The following is a 16,637-nucleotide window of genomic DNA, read 5'->3' as shown; positions in this document are numbered from 1 at the left end:
ACATAACTTTTTATACTTTACTACACTCTGACTCCATATAATAAAAAGTAATGACTAAGCAACTAATAAATTAGTCGTCGACTACTTTAGTCGATTAGTCGGCGATTAGTCGTCTAATCATGGCAACCCTAAATAACCCAGAGCAAGTTCAGTTGTTTTCACATGTTTTGAGTTGGAAGCAAGAAATTAGCCACACCTAATATATTTGGTAAATTATTGTATATCATATTATAATAAAATACCAAAAGTGTGTGTACTTTGAAATCAAAAGTACATTCATCTATTTTTACGATGAGTATTAGGGTCAACATAAAAGTACATGCATTAGAATAAGAAAAGTCATTGTTTTACAAAAAAAGAAGTTGTAAATTTATGAAAAAAGTCATAATCTTATGAGAATATGCATTTATAAGAAAAAAAGTTGAAAATATCGTAGTAAAAATTACAAACGAATATCAGTTTTACAAGAATAACCTTTTAAATTTGAGACTAAAATTGTAATTTCACAAAAATAAAGTCATAAATTTGTGAGCAAAAAGGTGAAAGTATACAATAATAAAGAAATAAAATTATGAAAAAATGTGTAAATTTACAAGAATAAACTTGTAGAATTACGAGTAAAACAGTCAATATTTCATGCAAAAAAAGTAATATGATTTCACAAGTTATAAATTGAGAATTAACGAGATTACATTCATACACTAATACGGGCAAAAGTCTGCTTAGGAAAATATAAGAACAAAAAGGCACCGTACGAGACACGTAGAACGCATTTCCTTTATTCAGCATTGGTTTCACACATAAGGAAGGTTATGTGATTATTCTTATAAAATTATGATGGTTTCTTTCTAATAATTTCACGACTTAGTTCACGTATAGTCACGCATTTTTCTCATAAGTTGAAAACTTCATTCTTGTAAAATTATTTTTTTCTTATAAATTTACAACTTTGTTCTCATAAAACAATTTGTTTTGTACATTTTACAACTTAATTCTTGCAAAATTACTACTTTATTATTTTAAATTTACCAAATGATCCTCGTAAAATTACAATTTTTTTGTTTACAAATTTAAAACTCTTTTCTTGCTTAATTATGACTTATTCTCTTTTAAATGTACTACTTTATCATAATTTTACAACAATTAGTTTCTTTCTAATAATTTTACGACTTAATTCATGTAAAGTTACACATTTACTTCATTCTTGTAAAATTATTATTTTTTTCTTATAAATGTACAACTTTTTTTGTAAAACAATATTTTATGTAAATGTTGCAACTTTATTGTGTTAAACATTATTTTTTTTGCAAATTTTACAACTTAATTCTCGTAAAATTGCGACTTTTTTGTTTTAAATTTACCAAATTTTTCTTGTAACATTACATATTTTTTTGTTCATAAATTTACAATTTTTTCTTGCATAATTATGACTTATTTTCTCTTAAATGTAAAGCTTTAATTCTTGTAAAATTGTGACTTTTTAAATCATATTATTATGATTTAATGACTTAAAAATATTTTTTGTAAATGTATTTCTTTTTTTAATGGTGGCCCTAATGTTCGGCCACAGTTTTTACTGATATCAGCGGATCTAAAAACTACTGTTGTTTTGGCATCCCCAGCGTTCCATACAATGAACTGATTAAACTTTCGCTTCTAATCATTCTGTTGGGAATCCCATAAAGCGCTGGCGTGCGCTCGGGCCTGCAGCGGTTTGTGTGGCTGTCGACACACGCACATGCACGCATGCGCACACGCACGCGGCAGGCTGCATCCTCGCCGTGCTCGCAGCTCTCACGCGGCTGCTCGGTTTGTCCTGCAGCAGCAGCAGCAGCAGCTTCATCGCATGCAGCGGAGCGCTCCGGATCGATCCTCTTATCGGGGGAAATAATCCATAGCCGCATGGTGACGTCACGCCGATGATCGACGGCGGCGGCGGGTCGGGGGAGGAGGAGGCAGGAGTGCACGGGCGCGTTTAGTATAACTGTCGATTAAAAAAAAAGGAAGAAAGGAAATAAAACACTTGGAGCTCGAGGACGTTTGCATTCCGGGCGCGTGCCCATTGTAGTAGCTGTCAGGGGCGCGCGCGCGGGAAGAGGAGGATGGACGCGTGAGGAGCCAGCTGTGGCCTGCTTTTCACAGCAACATCTGGCCGGTGAGTCCCGCAGGTTCGGTTCCGGTCCGGTCCGGTGAGGCGGCTTCCTGACCTCGTCTTTGATGATGCAAATGTGACGGACGGATGTCCCGCGTGCGCGCAGGTGCAGGTGTCCATGCACTGCATGCAGCAGCCGCATGCACCTGCAGAATTACCTGTCGTTGTAACGTGGACGCGCGTGCATCATTTCTGAAATCTGTCGGGAAGATGACCCTGTGACCTCACTGACTCACTGGAGGGTTTTTTTCTGGTGGATCTTCAGCTTCCAAGAGGGGACCTGAGGTGGAGATGGAGGAGGGCAGCAGTGAAGGGGACGGGGCAGTGGTGGTCAGAGAGGGGCAGGGCGGTCCTGACCTCCCCCAAGACTCCAGCTCCACCACCACCACCAACCTGCTGGCTTCTGTCAAGGAGCAGGTAAGGGTGACCATTCACTGGCGCCGACCTCCAACCTTCAGGAGCAATGTGGGGTTCATGTGTTGGAGTGGAGGCACCTTTTAGCTCCCGGGTCGGATCAGAATCAAATCTGTGCCTTGTTATAGTAATTCCACCTCTCCAGAGGAATAGCATAAAAATCTGGATGAAAACGTGCTTAAATTTGGGTTTAAAATAAATGTATGTGTGTAGATTTAATCTTTGTGTGTTTCGTTCTCGTGTTTTGTGTTGATGTCCTTCAGAAAAAAAAAAAAGGAAACTTAGAGAAATGCTCGGACTAATCGGAAAGATGACTCCGAAAATAAATGTGAACGTTGCAAAAACAACAAATACATAAAAGCAGAGTAGCTTTCTTCCCCTAGACCACCAACCATTGCCAGGAAAAGAGCAATTTGGACCCGTTTGATACTTATTAAAACCTAATATTAGCCACAAAACATTTTTTTTACCGTTTTATGAAAATATATACTACATCATTGCATCATTACATTGTTGTTTTTTATAGTAAATATGAATAATAATTATTTTTGGGCACAAATAAATACATAAATATTAAGATAAACTGGAATTTTCACTTTTGACAGAAGCTCATATGACTTTCTTTCAAAATAAAAGACTTCCTGTCCCAAACAGGAACATTCAAATGGAGAAAATCAATTCCTAAAAAACACGAGCCATTTTATTTTATTCTATTTTAGGTTTACTTTGGTGAGTTGTCATCCTTTTTTCAACTTACTACTGCTGTTAACTGGAGCATAAACATGAAATATGATTGGTTAATTATCCAATAGACAAAAGAATATCCAGAATACAGGAATCTATAGATTTTAGCCACTCCCCTCTGAATATCTACTAACCATTGTTACCTAGCGTAAAATATAATATATTTTAAAGTCATAAAATAAACTCAGCAATAAGACAAGATCAGTCTTGTTATCAAAGTTTTGTCTAGTACTTGAAATCTGTGTATTCTGGAGAACAAACAGGATCTAATGATGTTCGCGGTGATATAAAAACCAAACAAATCACACACCGAGCTGCGTGACTACCAATGAAACTTTTACTTTCATAATAATTTTAACCGTTGGCCCTTTGAGAAGAAGAGCATTTAGCAATTAGCATTTTTTCAAGAAAATGAAAAAAATATGGCGGCCAAAATTAATTACCGGAAGTCCCTCCCCCTGCCGGAGCCGGCCGCAACAAAAATATTGATTCAAGCATTTGACACTTTTCTCTTTTTTCCTCTCTTTTATTGACCCTTTTTGTCTATTTGACAAACTCTCTCAAAGAGACAAAACGGCATTGAGAGAAAACAAAGGCATTTTGCGTCTCCGATCAGCTGATTCGCAAAGAAAAAAAACGGCAATTTGCCGCTCCGATCAGCTGATTTCCAGAAAAAAAAATTGTATTTCGCGGCTCCAATCATTTGATTCACGGAAAAACGAAACGGCATTTCGTGACTCCGATCAGCTGATTCGCAGAAAAAAAAAACTTTTCAGTGTAATCACATTCAAAAGCGTAAAAGCTGATAGTTCTGAAAAGGTTTTAAAATATAATTCTGAAATAGTTTCCAAAATTTAGGAAATTTCCGCTTTCGCAACCGGCTAACATTACGACTTCCACCTCCGGCCACAGATTGATTCTGACGCTATCTTGCGTGTGACCAGAGGCCCCTCAATTTTTTAACCAATTAGCATGCTGCGCTGATGTTGTCATCAGAGAACGCTAACTGCTCGAAAGCAAATTTTTTGCTAATAGCCATTTCCGTTTGACTGTAGAGCGCAGATTGTCTTCACTCAGGCTAAATCCAGGGCAGCAGGTTCAGAAGTACAGTAGTAGTCATAGTCAGGCCACATCCATACATGTGATATTGTTACGATCTACTTTGAGCAAAAATAAGGGTTTGCAGAAGTTACAAAAGAAAAATAGAGCACTTAACTTCAGGCCAAAATGATAGACAAAACCAAACTAAGTCAAATGTCAAACAAAAGGAACATAAATGACGGAGTCTGACCTGTCTCCCTGAAACTAACAAAAGAAATCAAACAAAATGTCAGTTCAGAACTACTACACACAACTACAGTTAAGGTCAACAAAGTTCACATACAGCCAAAGGCCTCTCAAGATGGTGTCCGTGGGGGGAGGGGACACAGAAAGTACCGTCCAAACTCCCCCCACGGACAGTGAAAATGCCAGGTGTTAAAAGTGTCATCCTCCAATCCCAACCTGACACCAGTCTTCCTTCTTCACTCCATACAGAACATTCAAAACACACGAAACAAAAAGAAACAAAACAGAACAAACCTCTATAGTCATCACACTGTGTTTGGTCACTCCGTTTCCTAGACACCAGGATCTACGGCAGGAAGCAAGTAGTTCCGTTCATCAGAAACAGGGACGACTGTCTCCATAACGACCCATCAGGTCATCAGCAATTAGAAGGAAATGGACGTTCTTCTACCGAACCTCACCATCTTTGGGGAAAGCTGATTCTGCATTCACAGACAATAATATTCTCTTGATGTCCCGTTCTCTTGTTTTAGGAAGGCAAACGTCGTCTTTTTAATGTCATCATGTAAATACACGATGACAGACGAGCACACGATGCCAAAAAGACAAACGAAAGTCAAATCGATCCTTCCCTGTAAACAGAAACACTACAAGAATGACAGTGGAAGTAACTTAGTGGTTTTTATACCCCTTCCTTCTCAAAAACACCCAACATCAATTTTGATTTTACTGTCCTAAAAGAAACATTACTTATGTGACTAATGTGTCACTCTAAACAGATGTTAGAGGACCTTACGATCAAGAAGGTTACAAAAGGATCTCTTTAAGCCTTAGATCAGGGTTGTCAAACTCAATCGCACAAGAGGCCAAAATCCAAATCACACCTTAATAAATATTTATTGAACACCCTAAAACAAAATTTTTAAAACTTTAAAACCATAACTTTTTAACATAGTTATGAACTAGATATAAAGCCAAAACAGCTAGCATGTAGCCAAAACTGCTAGCAGCTAAAACAGCTAGCTTGTAGTCAAAACAGCTAGCATGTAGCTAAAACAGCTAGCATGTAGCTGAAAAAAATAGCTAAACTTCAAAATAGCCTAAAACACTGAAAAAGCCTAAATTAGTCGAAACTGCTAGCTTGTAAGTATTATCCTAAAACCAAAACAGCCTGTAAAACGTAAAAAAGGATAAATTAGCCAAAGCAGCTAGCATGTAGTTGAAATATTAGCTAAAGTCCAAAATTGCCTAAAAAATCTTAGTAAATGTCAAAATAATCCAAAAAGCTAGCAGAATTCCCATTTTTAAAACATTAAAACCGTAACTTTTTAACATAAATTTGAACTAGATATTTAGCATTACCTGCGATAATGCTAGTGTGAATGCTGTAAGTTGAATTTGGCTGCTAAAGATGCTAATGCTGATAGCTGAAGATGCTGAAATTAAAAAAAAAGGCTGAAGCTGATAGCCAGCTACAATATTAGCTTTTTGCCAAATTAGCATAAAACATGAAAGAAAAAACTTAGGTTAGCCAAAACAGTTAGCATGTAGCTGAACAAAGATAGCTAAACTTCAAAATAGCCTGAAACGCTGAAAAAGCCTAAAGTAGCCAAAACAGCTAACTTGCAAATATTAGCCTAAAACCAAATTGGCCTCAAAAACTTAAAAAAAATCCTAAATTAGCCAAAACAGCTAGCATGTAGCTGAAATATTAGCTAAACTCCAAAAAAGCCTAAAACATCTTAATAAATGCCAAAATGGTCAAAAAAGCTAGCAGAATGTCCATTACTAAAACTTTAAAACAGTAACTTTTTCATATAAATATTAATAATAAAAAGGCAGGAATATTATTCTTAGAATAAATCAACTTAAACCTTCAATAACTTTCTATTTTTTATTCTCCATAAAAATATATTTTGTCAAAATTATACAAATTAGAAATAAGCACAAGATAACATCGGACCATTAATAACAATAAAATAAAATGATCTAGAGGGCCGGATAGAATTACCCAGAGGGCCAGATCCGGCCCCCGGGCCTTAACTTTGAAATGTGTATTAGACTGAATCTGAATTACATCCCTAACCCTACACTTATTAACACGCACTGTCAAAGTTTTCTTTTAACTTTATCCCTTTTCTTTTGTATTTCTCTTTACATCCGCCTTGTGTGCACGGTAACAAAAAAGTCTAAAAACTCGTTGTCATAGCGTCTATGACAAACTCGCAGTTAAAAATGGGACCAGAAAGACAAATGAGTACAGCCTCCATCTGCTACCGCTCCCTGCTGTTATTTTCATCTTCCCTTCTATCACGTCACCATGAGACTCTTTCTGTTCTCCTCTTTTTAATTATACCTGGACAGGCGCCATATTCTCAACTCAGCCCCCCGAATGCCCGAGTCAACGCACGGCTATATAAAGGCTTGCAATGTGCAAGAAAAGAGGCTCCTGTTTTTAATCCCGTAGCTTTTTCTGCAGATTGTGCTTCAATCTCAGTTGATCTGAAGTTCAGTTTGTTATAGGGCGGAGAAATCTGCTTTGTTGTCACTTAATCAGAAGTTCTGTACAAGACAGCATGACTCATGGCAGTGCTTCCCTGGTCCTGCTTCAGTCGTACAATAGGGAATTGCATTAAAATTGACCGATTGGACCTCTGAAATTTTAACTTTTACCAGGAACTTTCACAAAAGTTGTATAGTGGTGATGACATTCTCACAGGATTTGGGTGTACGACCAGAAAACTGTGGATCTTAAATACTGTAAACCTGACCTGGTCTTGTAAGACTAGGATTTGGGTCTACGACCAGAAAACTGTGGATCTATCAAATACTGTAAACCTGACCTGGTCTTGTAAGACTAGGATTTGGGTCTACGACCAGAAAACTGTGGATCTTAAATACTGTAAACCTGACCTGGTCTTGTAAGACTAGGATTTGGGTGTACGACCAGAAAACTGTGGATCTTAAATACTGTAAACCTGACCTGGTCTTGTAAGACTTTTGCATGAAAAATTATTGACTAGACTTTCATAATTCATGAATCAGAGGGTTAAGAGTTGACTTGTACATCCAAATTAAGTACTTAGATCTTTACAGTTGACTCTAGATCATGACCAGTTTCAAAATATGATGTGGGATAGGGCTGGGAATTCAAATTTCCTGAAACAATCCAATTAGATTCATTTTTTTTATTATTCTTTCAATTCTTCAATTCAGTTTTGAGTTTACAGATTTATACACATTTGTTTAGAAATACATTAATAATATACTTTACATTTTGAATACATTTATATGAATCTGATCCAGTTCACATACTGTAAAATGTATTATTGAAATAATGAGATTGTTGATATCATACATGGATTCTCTAAAGGAGAAGTTCTAATGAAAATGTTCACATCGTTAAATTTATAAACATTGTTTGAGGACTTTTCAGTTTGGCCACTAGGTGGCGACCGTACTAAAGCATTACATCTAATTCCAGAGGAAGGAGAAACGTGGCTTTAGAACACAAATGGTTACTTTAAATTTTAAATAGTTTGAAAAATTCATACCTGTAAGTATGTAAAGATGTTATGATTGTATGTTTACGTCGACCAAGTGTTAGCATTAGCCGTCCTATGGGAAATTCCATTAGGCGTTAGCATCAAGCTAGCGGAGTTTCTCTTTATTTGCCAAATTGATTTATATTTTTATGGATCAATTATTGATCTATTGTGCTTAATTTGATTCAAATTGATTAATTTATTTTTATCAACCCAGCCCTAATGGGGAGTTTACTAAAAATAAATAAATAAAATATTAAAAATCATATTATAAAATCCATGAAACCTCTTAACAAATCTAAAACTTAAGTTGGACTTGTGGACAGTGACGTTTTGGCTGTATTCAGACTGGATACATTTGGTTTGCCTAAAGTGAACCAGAGTGTGTTTCTCCCGATAATCCGGAACAACCCATTAGTCTGAATACACCCAAGTGGACTCGGATCCAGGACCAAGAACCAGTCTCCGACCCATCTTTCGAGGTGGCCTCGGTTCGTTTCCAATCAGACAGAACTTCAGTTCAAGTTTCCTCAGTCTGAAAAGGCTCCGTGCTAGGAGTGGAACTACAGGACCAAAACGACCACCGTAGCCGGGCATTATGGGATGTAGACAGAGTAGCGTAGCAACAATGAGGCACAGGAACACATTGAAATGTGGTCGAATGAATACAGGCTCATTAAAACAACTTTTAACGTGATACACATAACTTCTCATACGGTTTTCCCAACAATCTATATGTCGTAAAAACTTACAGAGTACCTTCTTCGTCGTCAGTAACTGTCTTACAGCGTACCAAAGTAGACGTAAGAAGTAACGTTGATGCAGACGTTCAAAATTCAAAATAAGTGAACTATCCTGACAAGGATTGAAAATCTTTAGACTTCCATTATTCTTTCCTCCTTGTTTGCCCCGCCCTCATAATTCCTGGCCAATCACTGAAGTGATCTTTAGTCAGGTGGTTTTGTTTACAAGCTTTGGGTTGAGACAGAAATGTCCAGTTGGTCTGAATATAGACTAAAGTTCAGGACCAACAGACTTCTCCAGTCTGAATACACTGACTCGTGGACAGAGACTTTAAGACTTTGACATTTAAAAATCTCCATTAGAATTACTGTTACATCCTCTACTATGAAAGAATTCATTACTGATGAAAAACTCTTGTTTTGAGTTTTTTTACTTAGAGGAAACTGAGCTTAAAGCGTGATCTGGACTTGTGAGAATTACGATAAGACTTGGACTTGTCAACAGAGACTTAAGAATCATAAGATTATATTTGGAATCCTACATTTCCACATTTGTGTTTTTGATGCAAATCTGTTAATTGCCAAAAAGGATTTATATGTATCGATGATTTTTGTGAGGTCTGATGCATAAGCGAATATAGAATTGCAGTGAGTATAGTTATAGGAAATGGGATCCAATGAGTTAGATGTGGGTATAACTGATTTGTGTGTTAAAAGGATTAAGTTAAGGGTAGCTTTGATCAACTGATAACCAATGTGCCTGTTCTGATTGGTAGATTTTTGACAGATTGAGCTTATCTGGTAAAGTAAAAGACAATAGAAATTACCGGTTCAGTCATTTTATTCAAAATCAACAAAACTATCAGTCCTGATGGATTTTTTTTTGTTGAATTACAGAGTAAACAGTCCCACTCCGATTATCTTTTGATCTACTGTAAAAGCGTTCCCAGTGGTCTTTTAATTATGATTATGCAATATAAGCAACCTCTCAAATTCCTCAGTGTCTGTATCCTTAAAAAAAATGCATAATATATGGGGTTGCCAAGCAACAATGCAGCCAAATCACAATACAGAAATGACTGAAAGAGAATCTTCTTTCACAAACACGTTCACCGACAGATTACACCAGAGACTGCAGTGTTTCCCTAAAGGACGTAGTTGAGCTATTGTACATTAAGTGTTTGTTAAAGGGATGAAACATTCAGCCCAAAAAACAAATCATAGAAAGAAAACATATGAAAAATGTCCGTTATGACTGGATCTCAGAACTTTTATTGCCACTGAGGCGTGGTGGCCATACACTCTGTTCTTTTCAGCTGGCTTTCTTCCATTGCTTTAGTTATGTTTCTGACTACGGTGTGCCCTTTAGATCACTCAATGTGCCAAACGTTAAACGTGGTGGTAAGTGTGTTGGGAATTGCTGCAGCTCTGACATTCTTACACATGGAGCTGAGTTTTGTTCAGATTGAATCCTGAACTGAACCATCGTGCAGGCAGACTACACAAAGTACACTGGTGCTACTACAGCCTGAACTCCGTATGTCTGCGATAAAGCAAATTTCTGAAATAATCTAGCTATAAGCTCATAAATGTAGTTACGATGACCTAATAAGGTTAAAAAAAACATATCTACAAAAAAGACTATCACCCAATAATAGAAAGTTTTAGTAAAAACTCAACCTGTTGTGTTAGGAGGAGGAAGGGTTGCATCCAAAAAGCACCATACCTGCTGTGAAGCATGGGGGTGGGAATATCATGGTTTGTGGCTTTTTTTCTGCTAATGGAGAAATGAGGCAAAATGAAAAATAAAATCCCATTTGTTGTCACACACTTAGGTGTGTGAAATTTGCTCTCCGCATTTGACCCATCCCCTGGGGGAGCAGTGAGCTGCAGACACAGCCGCTCGGGAACCATACCCAGTCCAACCCCTTAATGCTGAGTGTCAAGCAGGGAGACCCTGGGTCCCATTCTAAGAGTCTTTGGTATGACTCTGTTGGGATTTGAACCCACAACCTTCCAATCTCAGGTCGGACACTCTCCCACAAGGCCACTGAGCTGGTTAAACTACCACCAACAATGTGTAGAATCCTTGAACATTTACAGGAAACGTTTGACTTCTGTCATTGTCGACTGAGACTATGGTCACATACATGAAAATACCATTGGCGGCGACCTAAATTGAAGTTTTTCAGCAAATTTGACAGGTGGCAGTATTAGATCCCCTATGGGTATACCTGGCTCGGGTCTAGGTGTTGGGGCATACAAAAGGGGACAACAACAAAAACTGGACACCAGCAAGAATAAAAGGAAATCCCGTGTCCTGAAATGAGAGACCAAAAAGGAAAAAATGAGTGTGATGGTTTAAACAAAAAGACAATCCAAAAGGGAATTGGAACCTTGACCAGAAACAAAGTAAGACCCAACCATGTCGACCGTCGGAGTCAGCAGCTCCCTGCTAATGGCTGCCTAACCAAAGCTACCTAAAGAAAACAAATAAACAAAGCCTGTAAATCAAGACTACCAAGGTCCAACCCCAAACTAAAATAACAAAACCCAGCAGTTTAAGACTGCTGAGGAAGAAAAGAACAAAACACCCCAGCACAACTCAAAGTAAAACCCAAGCGCTATCCTGCTGCTTTGCTCTGCCTGCCTTGGTGTCTCCTCCTCCCAATTAAGGCACATTGGCCACACCTGCCAGGTGAGCCGAAGGCCTGGATGGAAAAAGTTGCAGCAGTAGCAGGACGTAACGGCAGCATTTGTCATTTTTACACGCCACACGGTAGCCACTAAGGTTTTTAGAAAAAGTTACAATTTTATGGCAACTGGGAGACTTATCTCTAAGAGCTGACATTCGTTAGTGGCCGTAGTACGCTGGGAGGTTGTGCAGAGGCAGTCAAGTGACAGTCGGGAACAACTCTCAAAAGACGATTTCTCCGGATGGCAGCCGTCCGTATCTAGAGTTACCGACCGGCAGCCACCCAGTATCCTTGGAAGTTTATACTGTAAATAGCGGGCCATTCCGCCTGCCTGACGGCCACATTCATGACCTCTCCGCCAACGATTTTCAAAAAAAATCATCTCGAAAATACTGCCGATGCCTCCCCATCACACGCCTACCGAAGGTCGACCGGTAAATGGATTGCCTAAACTCTCAATTTACCGGTCGATCTTCGTTCCAGTACTTATCTATGGTCACGAGTTCTGGATCGTGACCGAAAGAACGAGATCCCGACTACAAGCGGCCGAAATGAGTTTCCTTCGGAGGGTGCCGGGGCGCTCTCGTAGAAATAGGGTGAAAAACTCGATCACGGAGAGATTTTGGAGTAGAGCCGCTTCTCCTTCAAATCAAGCAGAGCTAGTTGAGGTGGCTCAGCATCTAGGGAGGTGATCCGGGCATGTCCCACTGGGCGGAGCCCCCAGGGAAGACCCAGGACACGCTGGAGAGACTATATCTCTCGGATGGCTTGGGAACGCCTCGGGGTCCTCCCAGAGGAGCTGGAGGAAGTGACCCGGGAGAGGGAAGTCTGTTCATCTTTGCTTAGATTGCTGCCCCCACGACCCGGTCTCGAATGACCAGAATGAGATTTTTTTTTCAATATGTCTCTCACTATACTGATGAAAATTACATACTCTCATCTTTTTTAGTGGGAGAACTCTAAGATCTTAGCATTAAATGGTACAAAAAGAACTAAAACAAAAACTAGACTAATTGTTATCATGCTCTTTAAACCCTTAGATGGTGGTATAAGATGCACATTTTTTAAAAATATATCTACCAGAGGACTAAAATGTAAAGTGGTTTTGAGTGGAAAGCAAACATGCTTCACTCCTCTCCCATGTTGCTGGCTGCAGAGCTGCTGGATCATCAGATCCGCCGCCCGCCGTTCCTCCACAGAAATGTCAGATCAGACGTGCTAAATGGAGCACATCAGTTACTGCCCTTCATTGTTTTCAAGGCCTGATGCTCCCCCCCCCTCGCTCTCCTCTCATTTAACCCAGTGGAAGGAGGAGAGTGAAGGATGTGAGGGATGAAATACCAAACCTGGCAACTTGGACACCTGAAACCCATAAAGCGTGAACACAGTTTGATCTGACGCGCCTTCGACAAACATCGCTGGATTGATTTGACGTTGAGCCAAGGAGAGTGACAGAAAAAATGAAACACAAGAAACTGAAAAGGGTAGATATTATGGGATATTTGATGGTTTATTTAATGTGAAGAGAACATCAGTAATCTCCATGTTTGGATTTAGGATTATTATTAAAAGATCATTAAAGGATTTCCCCAGTATAGGGGGCTGTGTCTGTTTGACAGCTTCTACCGGTGTTTCTGTGTCTCTGTGGCTGAGCTTGAAGCCTGACTGTCTCGTTGTTTAATGTCTCGATGAGGCCAGAGCCGACTAGGGTTGGGCACCGGTTGGGTTTTATTCGGTTCCGGTTAAGGTGCACTCTACATTGGTGCACATTCCAGTTGCCACCCCCAATGAAAAGTCAATGCAAACGCAGGTATAAAAACTGGAATTTGCTTTTGTTTTCCGAAAAATTTTAATTCTCTAAAATTGTATGTTGGTTTTTTTTTTATTACTTGTTTTGCTTTTTTAATTGTCGTGATCTTCAATATGACTTGCCGTTGAGAGATTTTTTTTCTTTTTTTTTATGTTATTTGGCCTTCAAGGCCACCGTAGGAAATGTGCTGAGCATTTTGAGCAGAACCGAAAGCATTTTATTTTCTAATAAGCACTCGTACATGTCGGCTGTTGCGCTGAGGTCCACTACAGTGTGAGAATGTGATGCATGACGCTGCTGAAAATGAAAACTGCACGCTCAGCACATCCCCCCCCCCCCTCTCAGTAAACAGTGGCAGGAGGAGGGTGGGGGTCGCCATAAAACAACAACTTCTCACGCACTGGGTTTGCCTCTTGCTAAACTGCAGGGTCTTTGCTCGTATCCGTGGCTTAAAGCGGCTCCACTGATCCAGTTATGTCACCGCACATTGCTATCCAAGCCCTCCGAAAGCTGCAGTATCGCTGCTCCGTATGGATCTGAAGGCCTGCTTCTCGTCCCGTCTGCTGAAGCTGACGTCCAATCCGGGGTGGCCTAAAATCTTAGATTGTCCTTTAATTTTTTTTGACCTATTCTGCCTCTGGGGTTGGAGATTTATGACTTTTATGAGAATAAAATTATAAAATTGTGAGGAAAAAGTTGTAATTTAATGAGAAAAAAACATACATTTATAAGGAAAAAAAGGAAAAAAAATTATGAGAATATTGTTGTGAAATTATGAGGAAAAAAGGCAGAAATTTTATGACTTTATTGTCTCTTTCCCTCATAATATTACAAACTTATTCCAGAGATTGTTCTTGGAAAACTTTAATTTTTTTTCTCATAAATTTCTGACTTTATTATTGTAAAATTATGACATTTACCACTTTATTCCACTAAAACTACTATTTTTTTGTCATAAATTTAAAAAACTATTAATGTAAAATTACATTTTTTTCTCATAAATGCATTACTTTATCATTGTTAAATAATAAGAGAAACTCATAAAGTTATGACTTATAACTTTTCAACTTTTTTGTTATAAATCTACAACTTTAACATTTTAAAATTCTGAGTTTTTGCCTCATAAATGTACTACTTTAGTCCAGTAAAATTACAACTTTTCTCCTCATACATTTACAAGGTTATTTTTGTAAAATTAAAACCTTTTCTCATTAATTTATGACCTTATTATTATAAAATTATGTTTTTTTCTTATAAATTGATACATTTATCATTGGAAATCTGATATTGTCCGCCTTTGAATTTTTTGACTTATTCTGCCTCTGAGATGGGAGATTTATGACATTTATGAGAATAAAATTGTTAATATGTGAAAAAAACGTATACATTCATCAGGAAAAAGGCAAAAACTTACAAGAATTTTGTTGTTAAGTTATGAGGAAAAAAGTCAGAATTTTTTATAACTTTATTTTTTTACCCTAATAATTTTATAAGATTATTTTTGAGATTATTCTCGGATTTTTTTTTTTCTAATAAATTTCTGACTTTAGTATTTAAAAATGAAGACATTTTTCTCATAAAACTACAACTTTTTCATCAAACATTTACCTTTTTATTCCAGTAAAACTACTACTTTCTGTTCATAAATTTTAGATGAGATAGATTTAGATTTAGATTTTTTTTTTTATAAACGTACGACTTTATCATTGGAAATCTCAGATTGTTCGCCTTTGAATTGTTTGACCTATTCTGCCACTGGGGTTGGAGATTTATGACATTTGTGAGAATAAAATTGTAAAATTGTGAGGAAAAAGTTGTTTCATGAGGAAAAAACTTGTACATTTATGAGGAAAAAACAATAAAACACAAGAATACTGTTGTAAAATTATGACCAACCAATTTTTATGACTTTTTAATTGTTTTTCCTTATAATTTTACAAGATTATTCTCAAAATTGTTCTCATATTTTTTTAATAGATTTCTGACTTTATTATTGTAAAATTATTACTTTTTTCTCATTGATTTACAACTTTTTTCTCATAAAATTACAACTTTTTCATCAAACATTTACAACATTATTCCTATAAAACTACTACTTATAAATGTACAAAATTATTATTGTAAAATATCACATTTTCCTCATGAATCCTTGATAAATTATAAGAGAAACTCATAAAGCTATGATTTATAACATTTCAACTTTTTCGTCATAAATTTACGACTTTAATATTTTAAAATTGTTAGTTTTTCCCTCATAAATTTACTATTTTTGTCCAGTAAAACTACAACTTTTTCTCCTTATAAATTTTCAAGGTTATTTTTGTAAAATTACAACATTTTCTCATTAATTTATGACTTTAGTATCATAAAATTAGGAGTTTTTTTCTTATAAATTTACGACTTTAACATTGGAAATCTCAGCTTGTCCGCCTTTGAATTTTTTTTACCTATTCTGCCTCTGGGGCGCCCCACTCACCACCCAGGGGTCAATATTTTGATTGATTTATTGGTGGAAAGAGCGAAGAGATCAGAAAACAAGATGAATAGTGATGAAGTCCAGCAGTGATTTCATTGCGGTTGGAAGCGGCGCCTTTTAAGGCGTATTTTTACTCATCGGATGCTGAAAGCGCGGAGCTGCTGTCCGCACAAAGCATTCCAGAGAGCGAGCGGTGGCAGAGCTGAGAGCCGCAGAAACATTTCACGGATATCACAGATGCAGGGTGGATAAACCCAAGCTGCTGGGCCGTGATTAGACACAGAGAGGAGGCGGAGGCGGACCACTTGGAGTTCTGCGGTCAGTGTCACTTGATAAAACACAGAAAAAAACACTGTGACAGCTCACAATAAGCCAAGGCGAATCATCCTTTAGCCCCCAGCTGGTGTGAGGCGTAGCCTGGCACAGCCTCGCTTCAGCCTGGCAGCCTGGTTTCAAACACGTTGGCTTTCTCGAGGCGTGGCGTAACGCGGAGAGGCCCAAACAAGGAGGGCTGTGTGTTCGTGTCTTGGCTCGGCGGCTCTGAAGCGGTGAAGAACAGCATGAACAGTCAGCGCTCACACTGTGACAGCAAGCATCATGCTGCATGTTCATACGCCATGTTGGTGGAGCTCCGCTCCCAGACCTGTCAGAGTTACTTTACACTTTGTTCGCCTCCATTTTGTTATCAATAAAACGGCCAGCTATGAGATGGCAAATGGGTTTTCTTAACACAAAACTCCAACAATTTTAAGTATTTGGTCTCATTTAAA

The 16,637-nt window shown here is 37.9% G+C and overlaps 1 protein-coding gene and 1 long non-coding RNA gene across 2 annotated transcripts in view; one reads left to right on the top strand and one right to left on the bottom strand.

Annotated features, from left to right (window-relative positions):
• Positions 1–5,055, bottom strand: part of LOC112156865 — a 31,487-nt gene extending 26,432 nt beyond the window's left edge. Inside the window, exon 1 of the long non-coding RNA XR_002921061.2 lies at positions 4,892–5,055. This is a non-coding gene — a long non-coding RNA (uncharacterized LOC112156865). The remainder of the gene's footprint in view (positions 1–4,891) is intronic.
• The window catches only part of LOC112156860 (plakophilin-4), a gene marked incomplete at its 5' end in the record, with an annotated part of 52,664 nt that continues 38,020 nt past the window's right edge, over positions 1,994–16,637 (top strand). The window contains 2 exon segments of the mRNA XM_024289244.2: positions 1,994–2,155; positions 2,418–2,569. Coding sequence (XP_024145012.1) covers positions 2,444–2,569 — 126 coding nt within the window.

The sequence above is a fragment of the Oryzias melastigma genome, linkage group LG2 (genome assembly GCF_002922805.2).
Source record: "Oryzias melastigma strain HK-1 linkage group LG2, ASM292280v2, whole genome shotgun sequence".
Taxonomy (NCBI): Eukaryota; Metazoa; Chordata; class Actinopteri; order Beloniformes; family Adrianichthyidae; genus Oryzias; species Oryzias melastigma.
The sequence above is the reverse complement of the archived record's forward strand: the minus strand, read 5'-3'. Positions and strand labels throughout refer to the sequence as shown.